The sequence below is a fragment of the Mizuhopecten yessoensis genome, unplaced genomic scaffold (genome assembly GCF_002113885.1).
Source record: "Mizuhopecten yessoensis strain PY_sf001 unplaced genomic scaffold, ASM211388v2 scaffold11101, whole genome shotgun sequence".
NCBI classification, from domain to species: Eukaryota; Metazoa; Mollusca; class Bivalvia; order Pectinida; family Pectinidae; genus Mizuhopecten; species Mizuhopecten yessoensis.
This window is the reverse complement of record NW_018408880.1, coordinates 606900-633725: the sequence shown is the minus strand read 5'-3', so window position 1 is coordinate 633725 and position 26826 is coordinate 606900. Positions and strand designations below refer to the sequence as shown.

Sequence of the window (26826 nt, the reverse complement as noted above, 5' to 3'; positions counted from 1 at the left end):
CCCTCCCCCTCCTCGCGCTACGCGCTCGGGTTGCTGCCTTGGGCAGCACACCGTTGACTATTGAGAAAAAAATTATCGGCTCCCCCTTTTAGGAAATCCTGGATCCGCCCCTGCGACTTGAAAAGAACTTTAGAACGGATTTTCCCATTTGGGCACATATTTTCTCAAAATAAAACCGTCTGATCGCGCCAGGTGACGTCCTGAACCGGAAATAGTATCCACAAAAAAGTGATGAGCGTAAGAAAACAGTCCGTTACAAACAAATCAATATGATGCTACTAAAAATATTGTGAGAACAACAACACCATTTATTAGTGTAAATGTTCACGTTTTCGCGATGAGAACATTATTCTCACGAAAAACCATGAACACACAGTGTGATAATATATAAATCATGGATAAAAATTAAAGACAAGAAGTCTGTCTGAAATCACTTCATAGGTAAACATTAGAATTTCAGAATTCCTTTTTTTTATATATTTTTTTTTTTACAAAACAAATGTTTTATGAAGTAAACTATTTGATGACATGTCGGTACGCCTGAGCATTTTCTTACCTGTGATTTGATAGAAGATGGTATACCATAAAGTTTAACAGTGTGGGCAAACTCGTGCACGAGCATGTTGGCCTGGTGACGATAGGGGTCGTTGGAGTCACATAGAATGTTATCGTCGACTATGCATCCCACCGCTCCGCCAGTACCGGCCAAGCTTGCATACTTCCGCCCATCGAAGGTACAAGTGTGTGCGCAACTTCCAGAACATGATCCTTTGTCATTGATATAAAATATTGAATTGTCATTAAATATGCACGATTCTAAATGTTCTTAATATTATTAATAATGATTATTATTCAAGGTTCTTGCATACCGCTTTATCACTACCTAGTTTGTAGGTCATCTCAAAGCGGTCCACACATTATTATCTGTGGGTATAGAGCCTTTACAACCAGCCAATATATTTCTCAACTCCCTGGGGAGCATACAGCTGCTATTGAGCCGCTCACAGCTAGCATTCAACAGTTCCAGCACTGCCTAACCACGTACTCATTTACAGCTGAGTAGACTGTGACAAGCGGAGTAAAGTATCTTGCTCAAGGTCAAAGGGGGGGGGGGGTAGACACAGCGATATGACTGTAACAAAACATAACACCAACATATTTGAAAGTTTTTCATGCGAAGGGATCATGTTGAGAACTGCTGTATCATCCGACTACACTGTGGAGGAGGCGACTGAAATGTGCCCCTTTCCCTTACAGAATACGGGTTTTTTCTACCGTGGCCTATGTTACTGAAGAAACTACAGTTAATCTGCTGCCTGCTCCCATTGCAGTTTTGTTTTGTTTTATTTTGTTAAACGTCCTATTAACAGCTAAAGTAATGTAAGGACGTGTCTCCGCGTGTGTAGTGTTTGCGTGCTTGCATGTATGTGTGCAGGAAAGAGGATATGTTGGTGTACTTGCCTTTTTATGATAGCGCGGATCTGATGCCGACTTTATAGTGCTATCTCTCCGAAATAATTGCCGAAGCACCCAGAACAGTTTTCTGACCGGTCACATTATATTGACAACGGATAAACCAGTGTTGTTGTCATTCCCCTAATTCTGAACGTTAAGCAATAAATAACAACTACCTTTTTAAGAACTTAGGTATGTCTCCACCTGGGGACAGAACCCATTGCCTTCTTCACCTGGGAATACGCTCAACACTAAAGCCAAACGTGAGGTATTGCCAAGCAAGGCACTATGAAATAAAAGGTAGTTAGCAGTATATTTCGTTTTGTCGCATTTGTGTGTTCAATTGCAATACATTGAATCCATATCTTTTCTTAACCTACTGAGCGCCTGTCTTCATGTTTTGAGGATATCAAACTACAAACAAACAAAATATTGTCATATGACCCCTGCAAAATAGAGGGTTTTCATCGGTTATAATTATTGTTTGCTTTGGGGCGACATTAAAGATACCAAAATCGATATCCTCACTGCAACACTGCGTATCTTTATCATCATTAAGTTAAGGATATTGATCCTGTAGTATAACTTGTCGGTGGCATACACACTCAAAACATTTGGCGGATTCAAATATTTAAAAAAAAAAATGCATGTTAAGTTACCTAAGTTATCTTGTTTTGATAAAGTATATTAATATATAAAATAAAACTGAAAACAGTTCACGTAATTATATCATACAAACAATACACCATATCTTTATGTCGATCTTTAGGGATATTTAAAGATATAAATAACAAAAAGGAAAATCATTTAAGCAGGGTCCCTACTCAATATGTTGCTAAAAACTGCCAAAATATGGCAAAGCGTCAAGGGTTTAACCAGAAATATTTCTGCAATGTTAACTGGTGCTCATCGAAGAGCTCTGTATTGGGTTTATATTGTGTCTAATGCCATTCATCATATTTTTTCATAGTTCAGTTGAGAAAATAACACCCCCTCCCTTTCTGAACTAAACAATACACATACATGACATATGTGTAATTCAATGTGTACTTAAATCGCACTGGCTGTGATTTTAAGGTTACGTTTATCAAGCTTCTATAGCACAAGATTTCGAACAAACCTCGACAAGCTGTAGTGTCCCTGAGAGAATAGTATTCGGGAAAAACCGTAAGTGTGTCCGCACGGGTGAACACGCCCACTTTTGCGTTTCGGGCCAGCGTTGAGAAGATTGACGAGGACATGTACATAGTCATACGACTGGCGATGGAGGCGGCCTAAAGAAAAATAATTATGACTGATAAAAAAACATATTCAATTCCGTCAATGAGTTCTCCAACAATATGTCGAATCAAGCTACCTGTAATTTCGTTTCGAATGAAAACTACATAGATGCCTTCCGATATTTTGTCAAATCTCAAAAAGCCTCACATTGTAGGTGAATATCAAATCCAGTGGGGAAAAAAACCTAAATCACTAACATAGATTATGATTATTTTATTTTATTCACTGCATGTTATCATAACAGACGACTAATGTGATGCCCCTTTGAAGAGATTGCATTATATGTTTACTGCTTAGGGAACACTCAGGAAAACCAAACCTCCCCATGCCATTACACGCTAAGAATATACTGTTTGTAACACAATTTACTCTTGTTGCTTCAATGGCTACAGACGGATAATAAGAATGCAAATTTTTTTTGGTGGGGGGAGGAGGATTCTTTGACGTGAGATAAAGGACGTGAAACAAACCCTTTGATGTGCCGATTCACTGACTGATGTTGTAGCCTCGATGTCCAGCCATGAACCCGACCCCCGAGTTCCCTGTATCCTCCCTCCGAGTCCTACGTACTTGTGTTTGAAGGACGCCCGCTTGTGATGGTGTATACTGTCATTGTTGGATATCAGCTTCTGAATAAACTCAAATCCCTCCTGTCTAATAATGAAAAACAAATAAAAATAAAAAGGAACACTAAAGAGTAGAATGTTACATCGATTTCTTGTCTGTCAGAAACAACAAATGTCAAATAAAATCTATGATTGTTTTTTTTCAAAATGGTTATTTTGCGTGTTAGCAACAATTAAGTCCTTATAAAAACAGTGACAACTGAAGGGTCAATTCATAATGTCATCTCATCGGAATGTCATAACAGCAGCATGACACTCCAACCGGTCGCATTAAACTGATGACGCATTATGTTGTTTGTTTATAAGTTGTTCAACGAGGCATCATCCCTCATGGCCATGGGGTAATGACACTTGGTGACAATAATGTGACTTGATTCCAAACGTTGCAATGACGTCAAACAATTGGTGATTTGTATTTCTCCCACCCTTCACATGTGTGTCTCCCGTTTTAGCCCAGAAAAATAAGCTTGTCTTCCCCTAGAGGGAGATAACCTCGTGCCGATTAGCACGTGTTCAATTGTGATGTCATCAAAAGTGAATGACGATATGCATACCCCACATGTGTTTTTGTTTACAATCATGGCAGACTACTGTCGGTGGAGCTGTGACTGAAATAATAGGATGGGAGAAAATTAATCATCTCCTACCTTGAGGGTGTAACAGAGAAATACCCAACCCTACGGGTGATGTTTTGGGTTGTCTAACACTGGGCAGAGCCTCGGGTTTGAAAACCAAAAACATCACCCCTCGGGTTGGAGATTTCTCTGTCACACCTTCAAGGAAGGGGAAGATTCTATTAGCCTTTCCAAAGGTCCATACATAGAAAGAAAATAAGTTAACACCCATGATTCTGCAGGAAGACGCAGTGGGTATTCTGTTACCCTTAAACCCCGAATGCAATCATCACTGCAGAATCAATATATTCAAAGTCTACTGTTTATACAGCAACACAACGGTACAACGTTAAAGTCATACTGCTCCATTGCCTCTTCTCTGTACCATTCAATAAGGGGTGTAATATTGCAGCTTGATAATATTTTTTAAGTTAACGTCTAGGTAATCCGTATTTTGTCAACTGTGTCAAAACTAAGTCAAATTGCAAAACAGCGAGAGTCAAATGGGGATATGAAAATTAAACTAGAGTTTAAATGAAAGTTGAGGAAATTAAAAGATTGTTTAATGTGAATCCACATTAACACTTAATGTTAAACTCTCAATGAAAAACCGACGTGAAATCCCTTATCAGCACAGCAAGCCGGTAGCAATCTGTTGTTACCTGTACGCCGACTTTAGGGTCATTTCGAGAGGCGTAGGCGGGGCAGTGTCCGCGACCACTGTAGAAACAGAGATTAAAATGGTTAATAGTCTCTGTTTGTCGATGCATTTCGTCCTTCAAACAAGGCCATATAAAGAAGTGTTCCGACGGCAAAAGAAGTGTGCAAAATATAAAATATGTAACCTCCCTATACGGCTTTTCACAAATCTTCTTGAAATCTGGTGGAATTAATTATTATATCATGTAATTGTATTAAAAAATGAAATCAAAATTGAAAGAGTTATGGCCCTTTGGCAACCATAGTGTTACCCGTGTCTGTCGCGTCCAAACTCCTGGACAAGACACTACCGAATATTTGAAAGATTTTCATGAGATTGTATTCAGTGGCCAGGTATCAGAAAACCATGGATCAATCCTTTTTGCACGGTCCAAACAACACTGTTACTATTTATAAGCCAATCCTTGCTATTTTATCACAAGATCAATTGTCATCAGCTCACAAACTTGAAGGACAAGAGAACATTCATGTCTTGCAGGTGTTCTCTAGTATATTTTTCTTTTTTAAATCTTATCCGGAGGTAACCTGCCTTAATTTTCGACTGACCAGAGAAGCATTGTCATCTACTTGTGATTTTCACGTGCTTGGTCTTGTTCTTTCAACCGTCAGAAGTCAAATAAAATATGATTTTATTCCATATTATGTTTTCCGTCTCAGCGTCATTGAGTACGAGTGTGATTTTCCTGTTTTATTTTCAAATTTTTATGTTTTAAAACAATAATGTATTGAAAGTGTTCGAAACATAACTCAATGAATCTAAATGAATGGTGCATGTAACCAGCATATGAATTGCAGCCGAAATGTAAATATTAGGCAATAAATAATAATAACATAGTATTAAATGTGGATACACATCTAAATCTATGTAATATCGTCAACTTACAGGGCATGTTTTTGAAGAAAAACATACATGTATATCAATAAAAGTACGTACCAAAGACGAGAAGCAGCCCCACAAAAACCAACATAGTAACTGATGGACAGGTAGCAGACAATGACAGCCGTCCTAGATTGTTCCGTCATGACATACATTTCACATTTATTATCAATGACCTATTTTTCTAAACATATGCCCTGTTCCCACCTGAGAAGGTGGTACTAAAAACCGAACACTTGTGCAAGTTTCTAAATAGAGTAAAACAATTGGTTAATAGAGTTAAGCGTCCTGTTAACAGATAAGGGCATTTAGCGACGCGCCTCCAGAAGATGGTTTGTTGGTAATAGGAAACAGGTTACGCACTTATTATCTATAAGATACTGATATGAGCATATGTCCTGATCTCATACAAGTAATATTGGGAATTTGTTTTTGTGCCCATTACAAAATATATCTGCTACACCAATGGCACTATTTGAAATTCCATTATTTATTTACTTATTCCTAACACCCTTCAGTTTCCAAGCGTCTTGCTCGTCAATATCACACTTTTAGGGCAACAATTTTTTAACAAGGAAGACTATGGGCTCTGTCCGCTGACCAAGACAAGCCAAAATCCTTAATAATTGAAATTTACTGTTCTCTGCCTTACGTTCAGCTATGAATGGATCCTTAGCGACCGATTAGCTCGTCATCAGTATAATGTGACTTTGTTAAGTGACACAGTTGAGTGCCATGTACTGTGTCATTTTTATCGCATTTCAAAGATCATCAAGCTAGCTGTTACAAGGATCTTAAACCCCCCAACAAAACTTCTTCATAAGCGCGGTTTTGTTTTGTTTTTGTATAGTGTTACGTCCTATAAACAGCTAGAGTAATTTAAGGACATGCCTCTACAGGTGTTGTGTATGCCCGCATGTTTGTACCATGTATGTGTGCTGGAGGCAGGGTATGTCGGTGTAATAGATGATATCGCGACCAGTGGAACTCTTCAAATAGGAGGGGATTAAACTGTACTCGCTGGGGCAACGGTCAACATGGCAGCGCCAAAACATTCAGATACGAATTTCCACGATCTTCCATGTAATGAATTGGGTAATATTTTAAAGTCAAAAGGTATCACCTACTCCAAATAAGAAAATTGGGGAGCTAGTACACCTATGATAGCAAGCAGACATGTTAAATTGGCCAGATATTGAAAAAGAGGGCGAAGCTAAAGCGTCACAGCTGTGACGGACCGTCAGCGGCGTACAGATAATCGTGTGTTACCTTTATGTCAATGAAACGTCAGAAGGCTTGTTTTGGAATGTCATCACTAAATGCATTTGATATGACCTCTATTCTTGTGAGTTATTTTCGTTGGTGCAATACAGTGAAGTTGGGGCATATTGTTTACACATGGCAGATAGTTTGCCCCCGTATCCTCGCATTCTCTCGCGAGACTTGTACATTTTCCAGCAAGAACTCTTCGAAGGGGAGTAACTCGTGGATGGTCGCGATAACACCTATTACCTGCTCGTGATAGCGCGGACCTGACGCCGACATAATAGTGTTATCTCACTGAAATACCATGCCGAAGGCACCCAGCACAGCATTCCACACGGTCACATACAGTTCGTATCTACAACGAGTGAACCAGTTGTTGCCATTACTCTAAATGCTGAACGTTAAGCAGGGAATACCAACTACGATTTGTAAGAACTTTGGTATGTCCTGGCCTGTGGACACAACCTATTGTATTCCCTACCCTGGCAAACATTGGCACAGTGACAATAACGTCATCCCATGAAATAAATAGTATTGTGCTTCACACATGAAGTAAAGAACTCCCATTGCATAACATGCTGCTCTTGGGATCGGGTAAGGGGCATCTTGCAGTTGATTTCACGGTTCATTGAACTCACGTTTGTGTTGAATAAGGCATGATACCAATATAAAAACTGTGAATAATAAATTATAACGGTAGAGTGTAAATCAATAGTAACAAACATTCGAAATGAAATATCACGTTAGAACTGTAGATAATTTAAATAAGTTATTAAGTTTATGGTCAACACGGGTTAAATATTTAAGAGTACTATTGTATAAAATTAAATCATAATGTGGCAGCTTGAATTAAATAAAACAGACCGCGTCACACGAAGATATCAATGAAAGCTGTATTCCGTGTTCCGTCATACATATTTATTAGATGAGACCAATCATATATTTCGACAATATCAGTTACATGTATCGTTATTCAACTGTGTATATACTTTAATTTGTATTATGTTTACGGCCCTAACAATTTCACTGCACACACGGGGCATAATGATTAAATATTCTCTTACTCTGCACAGGTGTTTCCACCCTTTTATCGGTGGGAGATATCCTTTTCTCTTACCCTGGACAGGGATATCCACCATTTTACCGGTGTGAGATTTTCTTATCTCACCCTAGGGTTGAGACAAGCTACACGTGTTCTTTGCACGTTCTCAACAATTGTATGACGTCACAGCAACAATACCATGACGTCACGGCAACAATACAATGACGTCACGTCGATAATTCAGCCGCATCACATCAACATTGTATTGCATTGATGTAACGTCTATATAAAATACAAGGGTAAACAGGGTAAGAGAAAAATAATCATTCACCCCCTTTGGAGTGAGACAGGGTAATCTCAACCCTCGGGGTAAGATTCTTAAGCTGTCAAACACTCGGCAAGTCTCATGTTTGACAACTTAAGAATCTTACCCCTCGGGTTGAGATTACCCTGTCTCACCCCCAAGGGGGTGAAATATTCTATTAGTCTCACTCTAGGGTTGAGACGGGGGATTCCCCTTTTCCTATCAATGTTATGACGTCACGTCAGCAATCCATCAACTTCACGTAAAACCCTGAATTTAGCCTGTTACGTTCATAATTACAATATAAATATGATACACAACTGGTGAATAGGGTAAGAGGAAAGGAATCAATCACCCCATTGAGGGTGTGATAGGGGAATCTCAACCTTCGGGGTTGTCAAACACTCGGCAAGGGGGTGAGATATTCTATTAATCTCAATTTGGCCAATACGATGTTACCCGACTATCATAGTCGTGTTTACATGGAAAAAGTACCAAATCGAATTCACCCGAATTTCAAAAATTCGCTAGTTTTTCTGAATATGAATGTAACGTTCCTTTTTCATATGTTTTTCGGTATTCATTTAGTAAAAACCACATTGAGGAAAATGATGTTCATGAAACAGAGACAAAGGGCAGTAAAAGAAAGTAAATGATTCCACGAGGAAAAAGTTTGTCAACAATCTTGTGCAGGCTGGAATACCAACACCTGAAATTGCACACTTGAGTTATGGGTGTTTGTGGGAGGGGGGATTTTATAAATGCATATTCAGTGTCGTGTATTATTAAATCAACAAGATAATTTCACTCACTGTGTTACCAGGGCTTTCAGCCCACCCTTGCCGTTGAGCATTTTTAAAAGTGAAACAATACTTTCATTGAAATTTGGAAGGTCAAATATATGTCATACATGTCGAATACAAATATCCTGACAAAACCGGGAGTCAAAGCTCAATATGGAGAAAAATACTCTAAAGAGTTAATTGGAGGCCTACTTACCATCTAAAAGAATGAAAATCATGTTCTCGAGTATTCTATTTCAACAAAACGTCCTATTCGCTTACGTCCGGCACAAACAGGTCGCATACTGAGAGTGCTATTTAGATATCCCAATTTCTTTATTTTGAGCAACAATTTGTTTCAGGTACATCATTATTAAAACAAATATCCACTGTAACAAGAGTAACGCGGGACAGCACAATATAAGCCCGTCGCGTGTCATATAGTATTATAAACTTTCTTACATTGAAATAAGGTCTGCATCATTCTAAGAGTGGTTAGCTGACATGCTATAAAAAATGTGGGAGAAAATCTCCGGACAAAAATATCCGTTGAAAAATGTAGAAGGTGATTGCCGGACAAACAAAGGTTTACGCCGGACGGACGGACGGATAACCCCATACCATATTACTCCCGTCAAATTTGACGGGCGTATACAAATGGGAAAACATAGAGTCCATATGCCTATCGCAGGAGTTAGTTTTGCCTTCACCATTTCGATAATAATACTATACAACAATATTTTGTGACTATGCCCAAAATTTTTAGTTGCCGACGACTTTGTTGTTTTGTTTTCTCCGCAATACCAAGGCAAACTGTTTCTGTCATAAGAACATAGAAAGACCAGTTGCTCATTTAAGAAACTTCTTTTAGGTGTAAAACTATTGACTGGTTAACCCGGGCAGGTTCGGAAGCAATAAAAGGCCTGTTGTATTCCAACGCATGTCGTAAGAGACGAATGATGTGCCCCTTCCTCTGTAGAATCGGTAATGGTTTCTTTCACCAATATACCCTGCCACTAGCATGACTCTATAGTAGAAAATAGCTTTTACACTACTTGTAGAATGGTGACATCAGCATTTCAACGTGTTTAGCTTTGCTGTTTGTAACGTCTTTGTTTACGTTTTAGCCGATTAATGACAAAAAATTATTATCTTTTGTCATACTGCAAAGAAAAATGTCGCACGGTAATTGGTCGAATTGCCAAGGTACCTGAAGCTATGTTAGTATCCTTGCCGGGGTACATAAGAGCACGCGCGCCTGTTGTAAGGGATATAACTCGAAGATTCGAATCGAACACACCGGAGAACGTTCGTCTGCTAATGTCAACATTCAACAATATGGCGAAACGGTTTTTCAAAAATCAATCGTTACGAGTTGTAAAGGAACTGATTTGTTATTTAATGTTGTTTAAAAACTATATTGTTGACTTATTATAATTTAATTTTTTAATAAATTGTTGGAATTATACAAACATTGTTTTTTCTGTTTTCCCGTACTACCGCCCTACACAGTACATTATGTATCTATTTTCTGGCAAACACGAGTCCCAACCTATAAATGGCTTTGCAGTATGACAAATTCGATATACAGCCAAAGACCTGTATAACTAATAATGTAGAAGGGGAGTAGAGCATTGGCACACAAAGATATCTTATAGCGTTAGGTATTGTGTAAAAAAAGTGTACCGTCGCTCATTGGACGCTTAACGTCAAGCAGTTTATAATAAGTTATAAGAACGGACGGCAGACAGATAAAGGATGACGGCTGCACCATCATATAAGCTCACAGATATTTCAAGTAAGATATGACACTTATGACACTTGCAATGTATATAAGCGATAAACAATTATTGACATTTGGATTTGCTCACTCAGTCATTGGCTCAAATGAAGTAATATCAGGCCAGACAACGAAAATGAGTACACACTCGCACAAAACAATACCAAAATCATACTAAATCATGGAAAATACAGATCTCCATCAGTGTACAAAAATTGTCAAATTTTGAAGTTTTTTATGTGGCAACACTAAATATTGCAATACATCACAAAAGACAGAAAAAATGTACCTGAAACAAATCTTTAATAACTCATCAGATAAATTATACAACATTCTCGTTTAGATATTTAGAAAGGATAACCGCCGATAAGCATAGTCATGCTAATAGAATTGAAAAGAACGTACACTCAATAACAAGACATTTTCGCCGCAGTTAAATTATCGCCTTTTTTGCTCCCCGTAGCGAGTTGATAATATATCATAACAGATAACATTAATAAACAATATAATATACATAGTATTAAAATGTGAAGGGCGTAATGTATACCGGGCGAATATGGATTTTACCGGCGAAGGGCGAAAGTTTGAATGGGCGAAAAGTTTCCGGTATACAATACAGTATTAATGTAACACTACAGATATGAGATTTTGGTGATAAGTCTGCTTGTTTTGATCGTAAAGTACGTTAATGCAAAGCATGTCATTGATATGAGTTCGTCAGTCTAAACGTTCCAAATTGAATCATTGTTCCATCCGCACATCAAAATTAATCTATGAACCTATGCAAATCGACGTCAACATCCGTTTATAATTCCGTTTGCATCTACATGGTTGGAAACGCTTGACAATTTTGATTGCATAGTATACGTCGTTGAATTCTCTCCTGCCACTTCAGGTAGTGAATTTGGGATGCTGAGTTTATGTTCGAGTGACATGTAATTCTGTGGAGGCAGTCCGACACACGCCCTGCAAAGAAAGCATAGTGATATAACATCAATGATAAACATATAAAACGGTAGGCAAGGGTTATGGTATTCAGGAAAAGCTACTCGACGAAGACAGAAACTCATTTTGGTTGCTTTATCTTATATAAAGAAATTAAAAATACTGAGTGGAACTTGTGAGTATAACTGATGCAGCGGCACCCTTCACCTCAAAATGTATTTTGTACACAAAATTCCTGTTGATTTAATATATATTTTTATTCTCTTCGTCTGAGGATCAGATTATGGAATGATGGTTGAAATCCCCATGTAAATTACAGAGATGTCATGTAAGGTTTCGTACTCGCACCTATCAAGGCCCCCTTGGGGCGAAGGGGTCACTCACTTTCTAAGTTAAGATTTTTAATACTCAACGCTTGTTGACGTTTATCCCAAGTTTCCATCAAAATCTAACAGTTTCTATGCAAAAGTCGAAAATATCACTGTTTATAAACGACGAGTGACGAAGGAAAAAGGTATCCGCAATGTCACCTTACTGGCTTAAATGACCTTACAATTAATTTTCTTACATAGTTTTACCAGCACAAATAATCACACCAGGCAAACTTGAGTAAATTACAAAACGATAATTGTGCTCACCTGAATATGTTCTCTATACATGCCCTCTGTTTGAAGAGGGCGTTGACTACTGGAGTGCCCGGCGGAACAAGTGGGGCCTTGCACAGATAACTGAGGATAGATAACACACTATGAAAGCCTTGATAGGAAGCCTGCCCCTCGGACTTGAACGAAATTCTTTTGCACATTTCGGCTAGGATGACGAGGTCGAGGATGATCGGACTGGCTAATAAAGAGTCCTCACACGTGTTGTGGAGTGAGATAGTATTTAGACCGCCCAACATGATCTCTGATGTGTACTCGTCTAAGGCTCGCTTGCTGTCTCCAACATATGGCACGTATTTAATGACGACACAGTGGTCAGGCTTCTGTCCCGTTGGGTAGAGAATATTATTCGATTCAACCATGTCATCAACGACATTTGTTTTCGTGATCTAAAAAAGACAATAAAGAATTATTAAACATCTTAACAATGCATGTAACTCTTCTTTTCGAACTCGTTAACATCTAAAAACTATATCTATAAATCAAAGCATCCTTGTTACGGCGTATAGAAAAGAGATTAAATAATTGATATAGATCATTAAACTCCTCTAATTGTTCATTACAGTCCAATAAAACAAGTTTTACTGCAAATGGTTCATGATATGGTATGCAATTATCTTCTCTGTTCAATAAATATAAATTTGCATTTGTCTCGGCGCCTCTTTTTATCGCCCGAATTGCCGTTTCATTGTCTGACATCCTACATGTACAGGTTTACGTCAGTGGTGCTTTGTTAGAGGATATATACAAAGAAACCAAAAAGTATGCTGCAACTCTTGGGATCTTTATCAATTCTTTTCTCACAAGGATTAAAGTCACAAGGAAAAGTTTTGGTCATAAGAAGTCGAGAGCACTTTCAATCATTTTCACATTATATTAACTTTGTGTAGACTACAAACGTTTCTGATACGATTACAATCAATAATAAAAATGTATCTTTTCAGTCAAGTAATTGTAGTGTATTAATGAAACTCCTTGAATCATGAGCACTTGCATGATTTTTTTTTTCAAACAGTTTATTTATCTCGTTTGAAATATTAAATATGTGCTTGTTTTGAAAATATGGATGTCAGTGTTAATATGTGCACAAGAAGGGTGCTACGCCCGACACACTTGTCATGTCCACCCGCAATAGGGGCTGAAATACCGGAAGTTCACATGTTCAGTTTGTCTGATAAATCCATGACGTACAAATGTACCTCTTTAGACCTGAACTGTTTCGGCGCCGAAAGATTCATTCCGTCGTTGTTGCCAAGGTGATTATAGCTGACAATGGAAACTGGCTTGATGCCAGCGCTCACTAGAAAGTCAACCAACACCGACTTGATCTTCGTTTGACCGGATTTGAAATCGTCTCCGGCAATAAGTACACCGTGGGTTTCTGCCAGTTCTATCAGACCTGGAACAAATGTGTTCTGCGGTGACCCGTTTATATATGTACACTGAAAAATAGAAATTATTTGCATTATATAACATACAATATTTTGGAAAAAGGTTATAATTTGTATTATATTAAAGTCATTCCTTGAATAACTTCATCGAGTCAGAAATTATTGCCTGGACAAACAATTCTGACGGACGGTTACTGCGGCAACCACATACTCCGTTGTTGCTGTTGTTTGTGGGGTTGGTTTTTTTTTTTTTTTTGGGGGGGGGGGGGGGGGGGGGGGCTTAACAGAATCATTACTTCATCCTAGTATGCTTAAGGCCATATATCATGACACTTGGTGTCTTGGGTTTTCAGAATATTCTTCTAATGTTTAAACATATTTGATCCCTGTGTTTCTTTTGAAATTGAAATACTTTAATAAGTTTAAAGGTCATAGGGGTCAAATATGTTGAGTCAAGAAACGACGTTTTTTCTGAATAGCCTTGACACCTTGGATGCTGATATTGTAGCATACGTAACGTCATCCATTCATGATACTATTGATATAGCTTTTGTAGAAAATATTTTATGAAGACATGCATTTTCCTTCTGATGGAAGAAATACAGACGAGTGTGTATTGTGTGTTGTTACTGCCGAAAAGAATAATGGCAATTGTTTTATGCATTATCAGTTTACTATATATACCAACATATTATTTCACTTATCCAAGTCAAATAAAAATGCAAGGATTGTTTAATATATGTAATGTAAAAAATTTCAAAAAGCTTTGTAAATTCATAGAAAAGCTTGAAAAAATATTAACTTAATTTCTGTACTATTTGTGTACTTCTATATGTATCTATGCTATGTACAATGTTGTAATTGTGTACATCACACGCCATGTATCATACTTACTATATGTATGTGACCTCTTGTTACACACGTAAGTGTGTCGGAGTGAATAAATAAAACTTAAACTTAAACTTAGAACTACATAAAATGACGAATACATATGTATATCTCTGATCTCGTAAGCTTGAAGATTGTGAGATATTCAAAGAGAGGTTATTGTGTATGAATGTAGGTTATTGAAAGAATGTACTGGATTAACTTAACTAGGTTCGGGGGAATAACAAACCTGCTTTATCCTGCTGCATATGTATGGTAAACGGCGACTAATCTGGGGCCAAAACATAAGCAGGGGTTTTCTTTAATGTCTTCTACAAAGGCGACATGGAGGAGACAAAAAAAACTGCTACCCCCACCCCCTTGCAACACTTGGGATCTTTTCCGTGTCCTAGGCATCCGACCTCATATGACACTGACAGTTGTGAGGACGGTAACCCCCCAACAAACCGAAATTGGTTAACTTGATTACAAACGTTAAATTACTGAGAATGGCATCAGGCATAGAAACTTGAAACAGGCGGATAGTATAATGAGTTTATTCATAATTCGATATACTTACACCCTCCAGGACAGAGGCGATACCAAACATTGTTGATGGAGATATTTCAGCGGCATTCATCTCGACAGACTGAAGAAGTACGTCAGCGGTGTCATTTAGTCCTACCTCGACAGCAGAGAAACGTTCGGTATTTGCTGTCCATAAAATAATGACGTCATCCAACTCGTTCTTGCTTTTAAAATCTCGAATATCCGCTCGAAGTTTCTCAATTATTTCTGCTTTTGTTCCAGTCAAAACATTATCAGCTCGCGCCCTCTGATTAGCTGCTATGAAATCCGGTATGTAGACGGATGGGCGTGGTTTTAAATGTTCCATATATGGTCGTAGCTGATTTTGTAAATTCCAGTCAAGGACTTTCGCACGTTCCATAGAGTCTGCTAAATTTAATGAGGATATATCCCATCCTGAAAAAAATAGAATATTTTAACATATGAATATAAAAATCATATCATCAATACATGTACATGTAACTGGTGTATAGGAAGTTGTCGTCTTTTTCTGAAGGTACATTCAAGAAAGTTAAAAAATCCTACTGTTTCCATTGCAACATTTGGAATTTACATCTTTTTCTTTCTCACTTACCGAATCTTATTTCGGAATTGTCTCTCCCGACATTCGTCTTCCTTTGACTTTAGCTTTCATTAGGACGTTAAACCCCAAACAAACAAATACCTATCATACCTACGTTATAATTGTATACAAACAGAGCAGCTCTTCTTTAGCTAAGGAGACACATAAGCCAGTTGTTATTTCACGACCTATATTAACGTTGATAAAAGTCAATATTTGATGAAACACCAGAGCAAATAACCTAAATGTTTTTGTTTGTTTGCTTGTATGGAATTTAATATACTCGCAAAACCCGAAGTCATATATGAAGACGAGTGCCGAAGGAGACATCAACGAAAGAAAAGTGTAGGTAATATTGACAAGACAGGACAATTACGCAAGTGATGCATCGGGGCCAGACGACCAATATTTGATTCTTCAATATTTTCTAGATAGAAGACACGTTGTATCCGGTGTCAAAGACTCATACGAAGTGTTATTTAAGTTAGAATATGGCTCCAGGACGTGACCTTACGTTTCATCGTTGGCTACCCGGATTAACAGGTTAGTATGTATTTCTTGGTCATAACAATTTCAAAAAGGTTTTGAATCATACATTAGTTATGTTAAACCAATGATATGAAAGGTTTTAATTGTGAAGCCTCTGAGATGCTGTACCCATGATTTGACTGACCAAATTCTATTTGTCATACATTCTGCATGTTATTTTTGTTACAATTCGTGAAATATTTTACTACAGCCGTGAACTATTTTACTACAAGAACAGGAAAATGAGCGATTGGAAATACCACACGAGCAGGGTGTGATGAACAATAAATATATATATTCCTATAGTTTAATATTATTTCGAAGCAATGGTTTTCTGTATTTAGATAATCAAGAATGATTCGTTTGATTTGGTTGGGTTTTAAAGGGTTTAACGCCCTATGTTCAATGCATGGGTTTGCGTGTGCTGGAGGCGTTATGTTGGTAAAATTGGCTCCGTGCGTTTTGCCTCCAGTACACATAAATAACTCACATGGATGCATGTCTTTCAATCACCTTAACTGTTAATAGGACGGACGTTAAACAAAACCTTCTAATCCTCCTTGCGATATCGCTCATCTGATGCCGACATTATAGTGCTACCAAACTTCGAATAACATGCTGAAGGCACCCAGCTTAACATTCCTCCTGGTCACATTTTACGGCTTATATGTATTCCAATAAAAAAAATACCGTTTAGACCGTTAATTTGTTTGTTGTAGTTAAATATTTAATTCAAAACTCACCATCAAATACTATGTCGTTCGGATCAACCATAGGTAGTATATTGCAGAACGGAATGTTCACTTCTCCGTCTGGACCTGATCCGATGCTCAGAGTAGATGCTTGGGTAAGGGATCCAAAGTAATTAGCACACTACAAGAATGAAGAAGGTTTCAAAACATTACATGTTGTTTTGTCAAAAAGAGGCAATTTGTGATCTTGGTCCCCCACTTTAACCCCTTATATATCGTAATCGTCTCTCAGCTGCTCTTAAGTTTCAACAAGCCCCCTAAATGATGCTGTTGTCACCTCAACTTTCAACCACCTGATAAATCATTTTCAAAGACCTCAATTAAAATTCGGAACTCATGATGACCCTTAATTCAAAGTTTATTTACTAGTATATACCTAGGTCATGCGGAGCTTTATTTCTCTTCTATTAGCTGTTGAGAGGAATTCCTACCTCAAATAAAGATATTGTTGTCATGCGAAACCACTAAAATCTTAGTAAAAAAAAACTGGTAATACATTTTAGCAATTTATAAATAAGAAAACAAACGAACTTTAGATGATGTGCCATTTTATAACATTCTGTGATTTAATCATCTTCTTGTGAGGCCGGTATACCTCTCCATACATAGTTAAAGAGAAATATAGCCCCGTACGACCTAGGTATATACATGATCTGCAAATAACATGTCATTTCGTAACATTCAGTTGGATCGCTTAAGAGATTGACATGTTATAAACCTTGTGAGTAACTTGTATCACTATATCAGCTTTGATGCCGTATTTTGACTTTGTTAACCTAGTTATGTACCTTTTTAATAGCTAATGTACAAGTTCAATATATATATATATTACATATTTATATTCTGCTTTTTGATAAGAGTATTTGAATATGACTTGCCAGGGGTTGAAATTTAGGGTGACTATACCATCTTTTAGGGGGCTTGTTGAACCTTAATTTCTTGCCATATCATATCCTTTGTTTTTTGTTTCTCCGTTTCATCGGGTACTGTTGGCGGTTTTGGGTCCCTATCTTGCCTATCTTTTACTGTCCTCACAACTGTCTATGTATATTTTGATGTTTATTTTGCTCTAAATTACCTTTAGGCCGTCCTTTGTTGGCCACGTCATCTTGTGTTTGTTGGCGAGTAAGGCCGCGGTGACCGTTGATCCGTTATTTCCTCCCCAACCTACCAACATACAGCCAAGACGAGGTGTGTTCCGGTCAGTGCGGAAGGTCATCTTGACATCGACTGGAGTTACCTAAGAATGCATATTATCATTTATTTACATGTAAAGTCATCAGCAGACACCATGGATACATTTATATGATACAATCTGAAAGGGACTTTTAATTTCTTCTAATTGTATTGACTTTGTATGTGTTTAAATGGCATACACATCAGTCTTAGCTTATTTAAGGCCGTTCATAAGATCTGCTGCCATTATAGCAACCCAATTTTTAGTGGAGGGGGAGACAACTCCCATTGATTTGTTAAAATAATCTTTGCCTCTTTATTTTTGGGATAAATTATTAGTAAATAAATCATGTATGTTTATTGACAACTTATCTTGCATAAAATCAATGAGGTATAGCCCATGCCTTCCTTAAGTATTTACCAATTAGCCATCCACAAACTGAATATAAAGTATAAGTTATCATAAACTATTACTGTTGAATATTCCAGATTATGACTTGGATTCATGGTGGAAAATGAATAATTATTTGCATGTATTAATGGTATTTCAATGAGATAGCACTGTGAAGTCGGCATCAGATCTGCACTATCACAAGGAGGCAAATACACCAACATAAAACAAACACGTATACATAACACACATGGAGGCACGTCCTTAAATGACCTTAGCTTTTATTAGGAAGTTTAACCATGTAAAACCAAACCAAACTACGATTTTATCTTTTGAGTTTTAGTCTCTGAAGCTCGATAAGGCTCTTGGTTGCCGTCAATCCAAACATGGCCAGAAACCCAACACTGTTTGATGTAATTTCTACTGATTTTGCAACCCAAAATGATTGTTCTATGTATCACGGCTATTGACATTAAGCTAAACAAATAATTGATATGAGAATATGATGATTTTGTTAACTTTGAGGGTGTGATTAATATTTAGAGCCAAACTAATGCATATGATTCTGCATAAAATGTGAATGCTTTATTTTAAATATATGACCTTAAAAGACGCATTCATAACATACATGATGGTACACCAACATTCTCTATCTCCGGTAGACATATTCACATGCGGGCATACACAATACACACGGAAGCACGTCCTTAAATGACCGTAAATGTCTATAGGACGTTAAACCCAATAAAACCAAACCAGAATTATCGAAAACACAAGCTGCTGCCACACTATCGTCATCTTTCGAACCATCAGTGCATCAATAGCTGCAGTTTGGATAAGATACATGGATTCTCTGATTTTATGCTAATGCCTTCTTTATACTATTGATTAATGCATATGCTAATTGTAATAATTGTATATCTACATGTATGTACTGTAAAGCGCTTTAGAATGATTTATGTTAGCTAGATACGGCGCTATATCAAATGTTGGATATTATTATTATTATTTATGAATAACTCATTTCAGCCATTCGCGCTGAAACTCTAATACTTTGTAATGTACACAGTGTGCCACAAACGAACAGCAACATGCAGCTGTTTCGTCCTTCTTTAGACCTCACCGCTGACGCTGGGGGCCAAAAAAAGTTGAAATCCATATAAATCTGAACCGTTGTTGAAAGTGCATAAAACCCGTATTTATATAAATTTAAAAAAGTAAAGGAGTTATGATTAATTTAACATTAACAACGAATAGATTATGTACTTTATGAACCATGCCACTACGTAAACAGATAACTGTAAACAAACTCAGCAATTGGTACCGCGAATATTATTAAATGAGTTGCAGTGTCACATTTTAACTCAAAATTCTACACTTTCTCTCCAAATGTCATACATTCATTCTACGAATAAGCGTCAAAGTATGTCCATGGTTATAATCACCTTGTATGACGACGGTCCAGTTTTCTCCACTCCACTTGTCTGGTAGACATAGTCCGACTCTATAAATCCTTTTGAGTACCGTACGTTAGGACTTTCCACTGTAAATGTCGTCATTGTCTCTTTGAATATCCTCAAGTCACTCTAAAACCGAAAAGAAATGTACAAATAAATATTTTTTAATAAAACACAAATAATGTCAAGGCGTTTACATACGTTTTGGAAGTAAAACAACATATTAAATATGTACAAAATGTTTATTACCATTAACAAACTTTACCAGTGAATCTTTTACCTGATTTGTTGACAAAATTGCACGTCTATCATCGAGGCAAATGACAATTGTTTTTGCATCTTCAAACAATGGATGACAGAGAAAATATTCAATTTATAGCTTTAAAGTTTTGGAACAGCGATCCAAACATAAATCAACGCCTCCTGTAATAATGACAATCATCTGTTGTCATCGTGTACATGTAATTATTTCTGTTTACAGCGTAAAAAAAAAAATCAATATTTATTCATGAAGAGTGGCATTTTAAATGTACCCGTTGCCTTCCAGAGCTGTTACATGTACCTCACTTCTGGTTTAAATATTGAGCGTTCGCCAAGGTGAGGAAGGCAATAGGTTCTGTCCCCAAGCCGGGACATACAGTATGTACCAAAGTCCTTGGTAGTTGTTATTAGCTGCTTAACGTTCAACATTTAGGGGGAAAGTAACAACTGGTTCGCATGTTGTCAGTATAATGTGACCGGGCGGAATGCTGTGCTAGATGCCTTCGGTATGGTATTTCAGTGAGATAGCACTATAAAGTCGGCATCAGATCCGTGCTATCACATAGTGGCAAATACACCAAAATACCATGTCTCCAGCACACATACACACTTGAACGCTTACACAACACACAAGGAGGCACGTCCTTAAATGACCCTTGCTGTTAATAGGACGTTAAAGAAATACAACCAAACCAAACATTCATGTATGCAGGGTTTGGGAAACAATTATGACATGATCAACAAGACAATGACTTCCCCTGACCATGAACAATCTCTAACATGTTACAATCAATTACAAAATAGACAAGTTGTTACATTGTAATCTGATATTTTGATTATATTACAAATGTTTGTGCACCAAGACATTTTGATTTTGAGGTGCTTTAATACAAATAAGTCAAAATGATGTTCGCGTGTTGTTTGCTTTTGTTGCAGTTTAAACAGTTACATTCCTTGATATTAATAATATCTTACAATAAACCTAGTGTAGCAGTTTGACCCCGATCGATACATGGATTTATCGACAGGAAAAAGAGAATATGCCTCTGACTTCGTCTTTGGTCAATATTTCTGTCCGAGGTCGATATGTTTCATTCATGTTCACCCATATATCGACATCGTCAAAAGGCTATAATTGTAAAAGGACCTGTTACAGGAACAAAAGAATTTTGCCCACAAAGCAATTTAATCATTACTGGGTTATATTTGTAGCTCCCTAAGACACGACCCATGAGATATTTTTAAAAAATGAAAAAGGTCCCCAGGGCCTGTGCTATGAACTATTTAGTGATGCCTTCCAAAGGTGTACGACAGGGTTCACTTTTTTGTCCAAAAAACTATCAAAACAATGTTTTACGCTATCAAATAATATTATATTATTTAAAGTAGGATCTGCTGCAAATTATGAACTCAAATATGTTACAAAAAATTGCATAATAAAAAAAATATAAAATCTTAAACTCTAAAAATGTTGGTATTTTCATACATTTTTTTGCTACATCAATTGCTTTACGGTAGTAAAACACCAATTTCCGGTTCTTGTACACCAAAAATCTTTTAGTATTATTTGGTGCATTATGTTGAGATACGATAGTGAAAATTTCAGAAAATTTGAGAACCGGTAAATTTGTCATATAAATGTCAAATTGTAGCAACGTCTATATCCAAATAAAATCCAACAACCTTATGATCTATAGTCATGTTTGATAATTTAACAATATGTCGCACCAATTTATTATCGCAACTGATCAAATTTTCATCAATAAGATCTGCTGCTCATGATGAGCTCAATTATAAAGCTAGATGTTGCAAAATAGAAAAGTTATGCAGTCTCACACACATAAACGTTTAGTATGTTATGTACATTTTTAGTTGTTTCGCATCTTTATGAAAGTGATATACATATTTCCGGTTTTTGTACACCAACATACTTTGGATATTATTTGGCACATTATGTTGACTGACGATAGTAGAAATTTCGAAAAAATCGGTATGCGGTAAATGTGTCATTTTAAGGATAATATGTGTATGACCAATGTCAAAATAAACTTCAATAACTTCAGGTTAATGCAAGTATTTCATAATTAACCCAAAATCATTCCAATATACTATCATGGTGGATGATATGGTTCATAGTAGAGTATGACTGTTTAACTAAACTAGGTAGTTAAAGGGGAGGAATACAGCAAAAGTTAGGCAATTTGTCAGAACATTTGGTGAACCAGTATAATATGTTGAAGATATGTTAACCCATCACATTGTTTCTTTTTAGGAGAGTTATAGTTTCCAATTCATGGATTGTTGTATTTACTGTTGTTGTTTTTTAATTTGACAACACGTAGTCAAAATTGAACATTCAATTTTTTTTCTGAATTTCTCCTTTCTCAGTTCAATCTTAGGTCTTATTATTTTTTCATATTATTCCCGACAAGTAATTGACCAGAAGTGCATCAAGTGTCCACCGATAAAAACTGATATTGACTTGGAGCGCGTGATTTTTGTTGAAGGACTGGGTGTTTCTAAAAATAGAATTATGATGTGTCTCCAAACAATGCACCGTCCCACTTCCGAAGCTTTTTTTTTCTCCCAGATTACTAACACTACTGTTTTGTAAAATAATAAAACAATTGAAACCTTTAACTTCGGTCAATACCTGGATTTATCAACCCGAGAAAAGATATATTGACCTCGGAATGCGTCCTCGGTTAATATATCTTTTCCCGGGTTGATAAATTCAGGTATTGACCTCAGCCAAAGGCTATAATTGAATAATATTTCTTTTTTGAATGCATTCATAATATGCAGTCTCTGAATTTGCGAGCTGAAGGCTGGACCGGTTTAGCATCTGTTAAATGTGCATAGTATCCTAGATAATACAGTATTGATGCGACATGAGTACACATACCCGATGTTCTCTTTCCTGCAGGACACACACAATAGTATGCCTTGACAGGATCCTCTGATGCGTGTAGGTCAAACTCTATCCAGACATTGTGATTTGCCTGCGACCTGTGGCGAGAGTGTATTTGGCCTCGGAGAAGGTCATCAGCATGTTGGTACACCCATATCTCATAATCACCCCCATCCGTCTGATGTTCTGTGATATAGTCAGGTGCCAGCTTCAGCTGATATGTACCACAAGCCAAAATCGCATTGACCTGGAGATATTGACGATTTATTTTGACATTGGTCATACAACATATTATCCTTAAGATGACACATTTACCCATACAATATATTATCCTTAAGATGACACATTTACCGCATACCGATTTTTTCGAAATTTCTACTATCGTCGGTCAACATAATGTGCCAAATGATATCCAAAGTATGGTGGTGTACACAAACCGGAAATATGTCTATCACTTCCGTAAAGATGCGAAACAACTAAAAATGTACATAACATACTAAACGTTTATGTGTGTGAGACTGCATAACTTTTTTATTTTGCAACATCTAGCTTTATAATTGGGCTCATCATGAGCAGCAGATCTTATTGATGAAAATTTGATCAGTTGCGATAATAAATTGGTGCGACATATTGTTAAATTATCAAACATGACTATAGATCATAAGGTTGTTGGATTTTATTTGGAAATAGACGTTGCTACAATTTGACATTTATATGACAAATTTACCGGTTCTCAAATTTTCTGAAATTTTCACTATCGTATCTCAACATAATGCACCAAATAATACTAAAAGATTTTTGGTGTACAAGAACCGGAAATTGGTGTTTTACTTCCGTAAAGCAATTGATGCAGCAAAAAAGTGTATGAAAATACCAACATTTTTAGAGTTTAAGATTTTATATTTTTTTTATTATGCAACTTTTTGTAACATATTTGAGTTCATAATTTGCAGCAGATCCTACTTTAAATAATATAATATTATTTGATAGCGTAAAACATTGTTTTGATAGTTTTTTGGACAAAAAAGTGAACCCTGTCGTACACCTTTGGAAGGCATCACTAAATAGTTCATAGCACAGGCCCTGGGGACCTTTTTCATTTTTTAAAAATATCTCATAGGTCGTGTCTTAGGGGGCTACAAATATAACCCAGTAATGGTTAAATTGCTTTGTGGGCAAAATTCTTTTGTTCCTGTAACAGGTCCTTTATAAGTAGTAGTCAAATAAATAAATCGAATATCTCAAAATTTTGTTTGATATTTTCCCATTAATGTTCACTGGATATCGATATTGGCTTCTATTCCTTGTTGTTTCTTTGAAGTCATTTATAACCGTAAAACTAATTAACATTATTGATTATTAATAAATCAGTAATGAGAAATTACGAAATTATAAAAACATGTTATGAACTGTGTAAACCTTGAACAACCATGTTTCGATGTAGGTATGGCATAACAAGTTCTTGGGATCCTGATAAACATTTTCGAAAAATGAGTTTGATATCCATCCGTACAAAAAAATAAAATGTGTATTTGTTTCCAAGAATAGGGCCTTTTCCTCTGCTTGCGAGCGGGGTGGGGTTGGGGCATATTCTTCCTTTGTAAAGCATTGTACATGCTCAAGACCAAATTTTGTTTAATTCCCTCCATTTATCAAAAAAGGAGAAGTGTTTTAAACGTTTATCATATATATTTCCCCTATTTGGTCCAGTCCCTCTGCCCTGGGGTCGCACCCTGTGTTTATACAACATTGAATCGCGATTGCCAAAGGATGCCCCATCCCACATTTAGTCAAAAGCAACCAAGCCTTTCACGACAAATATCTTTTTGAAAGAAAAAAATGGCAGACGATTGATGCGGCATCACAGTATAAGTCCTTTGGTCTTTTGGACCAAATGAGAGTTATCTTTAAATATCAGTATTTTTCTTGTCATACATTTAAAATTATAACGTTATCTGTACTTGATAACTGATTCAGTCGATTTAATAACTTGGTTTTTATTGAAAAAGGAGGTAACATCGTAATGCAGCAGCGGAAAAATATATTTCTGCTAGTTTGGTTATTTAAGCTGATAGTTATTTCGGAAACAGAATTATTATTATAAACTCTGTGCATACATAAATGAAGCCAGCACACATTTAGTTTGAAGATGAAAAGCACCTATAAGTCTGGTTTGATTTAGGAGACGCATGCAATCTTAACCGTTTACAAGTATAAACCACTATAAAGTTAAATACCTACCGGTAAATACATATAGAATATATGTAGGTTAGTACACGTGGTAATAACTGCTTAAGTACCAACGTTATTAGAAAATAAGTAAGCTTCCCTGATAAGCTCGCGCTGCCGAAAAACAAATAAATATGTGAACGACAAGCATAATAAAATTCCAGATGTGTTTAATAAAACCCGTTGATCTATTGAGAAATGGTTTAAATGACTACCTTCAGACTGGCTACCAGACCCTAAGTTTTTATGAAAAATTTATCAACTGTATTATACTACAAGCTTATCTCCCCTAGTTTAGAACTCAGACATCCAAATGATCAAAATAGTTTGACTTAAAACGTTTTTCTTCATAATTCAATATTCAAGAAAAAGTGGCCAGTATACCCTACCTTTAGCAGGATCGCCTTTGATTATCCTTCGCTGTATTTTAACACAATATACTGTCCTATTTATAGTATCAGTCCACCGCAATGTCCTGTTCACTAGAACTTTCGGTGTTATTTAAATAACAAATACATGCCAACCATCTTAACACATAAACTGTTTCCATCTTCACAGATCACATATACAAACGCATATTAAAATAAGTATGTGAAAGTTGTTGCGCAATCAGTTCATATTAAGTTTAAGATTAAATTGAGGACATGAACATCGATATTTAGATTGTGTGGTCTTTTATGCACATCTCGTTAAGTTAACAATGCTAACGAACTGTAAAACAACTGATTGGTTCCTAGCGGATCAGACCATACCACTTCTTGACACGCTGTATCGTACTATGTGGCTAGTTACATCATCTTTATTGATTCGTCATATAAATATTAACACCGTTGCTGTGTACCAATATATTTAATATTACGTAATATATCACGCAATATCTCTGATATCATTGTTATAACGATAAATGTTAGAACATGAAACATGCCGACTAGTTATCTTTACATTTACATCATGCCTGCATGGACAAACCCACGTGGAGGGAAACCTTTGACCTTTTGACCCGTTCTCGAAAGATCGAATGTATATTTAAGCCCTTTCTTGTATATAGTAAGTAAACATTCAGATTCTAAACAGATGAAATTAATATATAAACATTATACGTTTTACACATAACGTAAACACATTTGTTTTGGTCTTAATCAATTTCATTATTTGACGAAAACAAATGACTGTGACATGAAAAACTCAATTAATATAAACAATGTAAACCCGGATATGAAACAATACATGTCACCAAGTATCACTATGTGTACCTACCTCAGAAATGTTTCCTGCAGCAGTGTTGTCAAAGGGAGATACTCGAAGTGTATAGACGCTTGTCGCCGATCACGCCACACTCAGGCGTTGTACTACACATGT

General features: G+C 36.6%; 2 protein-coding genes across 3 annotated transcripts in view; both read right to left on the bottom strand.

Annotated features, from left to right (window-relative positions):
* The window catches only part of LOC110465790, an 8091-nt gene extending 2265 nt beyond the window's left edge, over window positions 1-5826 (bottom strand). Inside the window, exons 1-5 of the mRNA XM_021521883.1 lie at window positions 5631-5826; window positions 4639-4696; window positions 3207-3390; window positions 2576-2729; window positions 557-768 (exon numbers count right to left, since the gene is read on the bottom strand). Coding sequence (XP_021377558.1) covers window positions 557-768; window positions 2576-2729; window positions 3207-3390; window positions 4639-4696; window positions 5631-5664 — 642 coding nt within the window. The 5' untranslated portion in view covers window positions 5665-5826. The remainder of the gene's footprint in view (window positions 1-556; window positions 769-2575; window positions 2730-3206; window positions 3391-4638; window positions 4697-5630) is intronic.
* A 5206-nt stretch (window positions 5827-11032) lies between these two features.
* On the bottom strand, window positions 11033-26820 carry LOC110465785 (inositol-3-phosphate synthase 1-A-like). Of its 2 annotated transcripts, none has more exons than XM_021521873.1 (8): window positions 26725-26820; window positions 20055-20195; window positions 18121-18282; window positions 17034-17163; window positions 15193-15596; window positions 13554-13796; window positions 12331-12743; window positions 11033-11713 (listed from the first exon to the last, which is right to left on the bottom strand). In XM_021521873.1, exons 2-8 carry the CDS (start codon window positions 20166-20168, stop codon window positions 11542-11544), a joined length of 1638 nt encoding a protein of 545 aa, XP_021377548.1. In that variant the 5' UTR covers window positions 20169-20195; window positions 26725-26820; the 3' UTR covers window positions 11033-11541. The 2 variants fall into 2 exon arrangements, with proteins under 2 accessions (XP_021377548.1, XP_021377549.1); XM_021521874.1 differs by lacking the exon at window positions 26725-26820 and adding an exon at window positions 25857-25972.
* Between the last annotated feature and the right edge of the window lie 6 nt (window positions 26821-26826).

Coding starts and splice junctions, on each gene's coding strand:
- LOC110465785 (XM_021521873.1), bottom strand. CDS start 20,168: ATGACGACATTTACAGTGGAAAGTCCTAACGTACGGTACTCAAAAGGA. Junction 13,797..15,192: donor TCGCCTCTGTCCTGGAGGGT/GTAAGTATATCG, acceptor TCTATTTTTCAG/TGTACATATATAAACGGGTC. Junction 11,714..12,330: donor TGTATAGAGAACATATTCAG/GTGAGCACAATT, acceptor CTTTCTTTGCAG/GGCGTGTGTCGGACTGCCTC.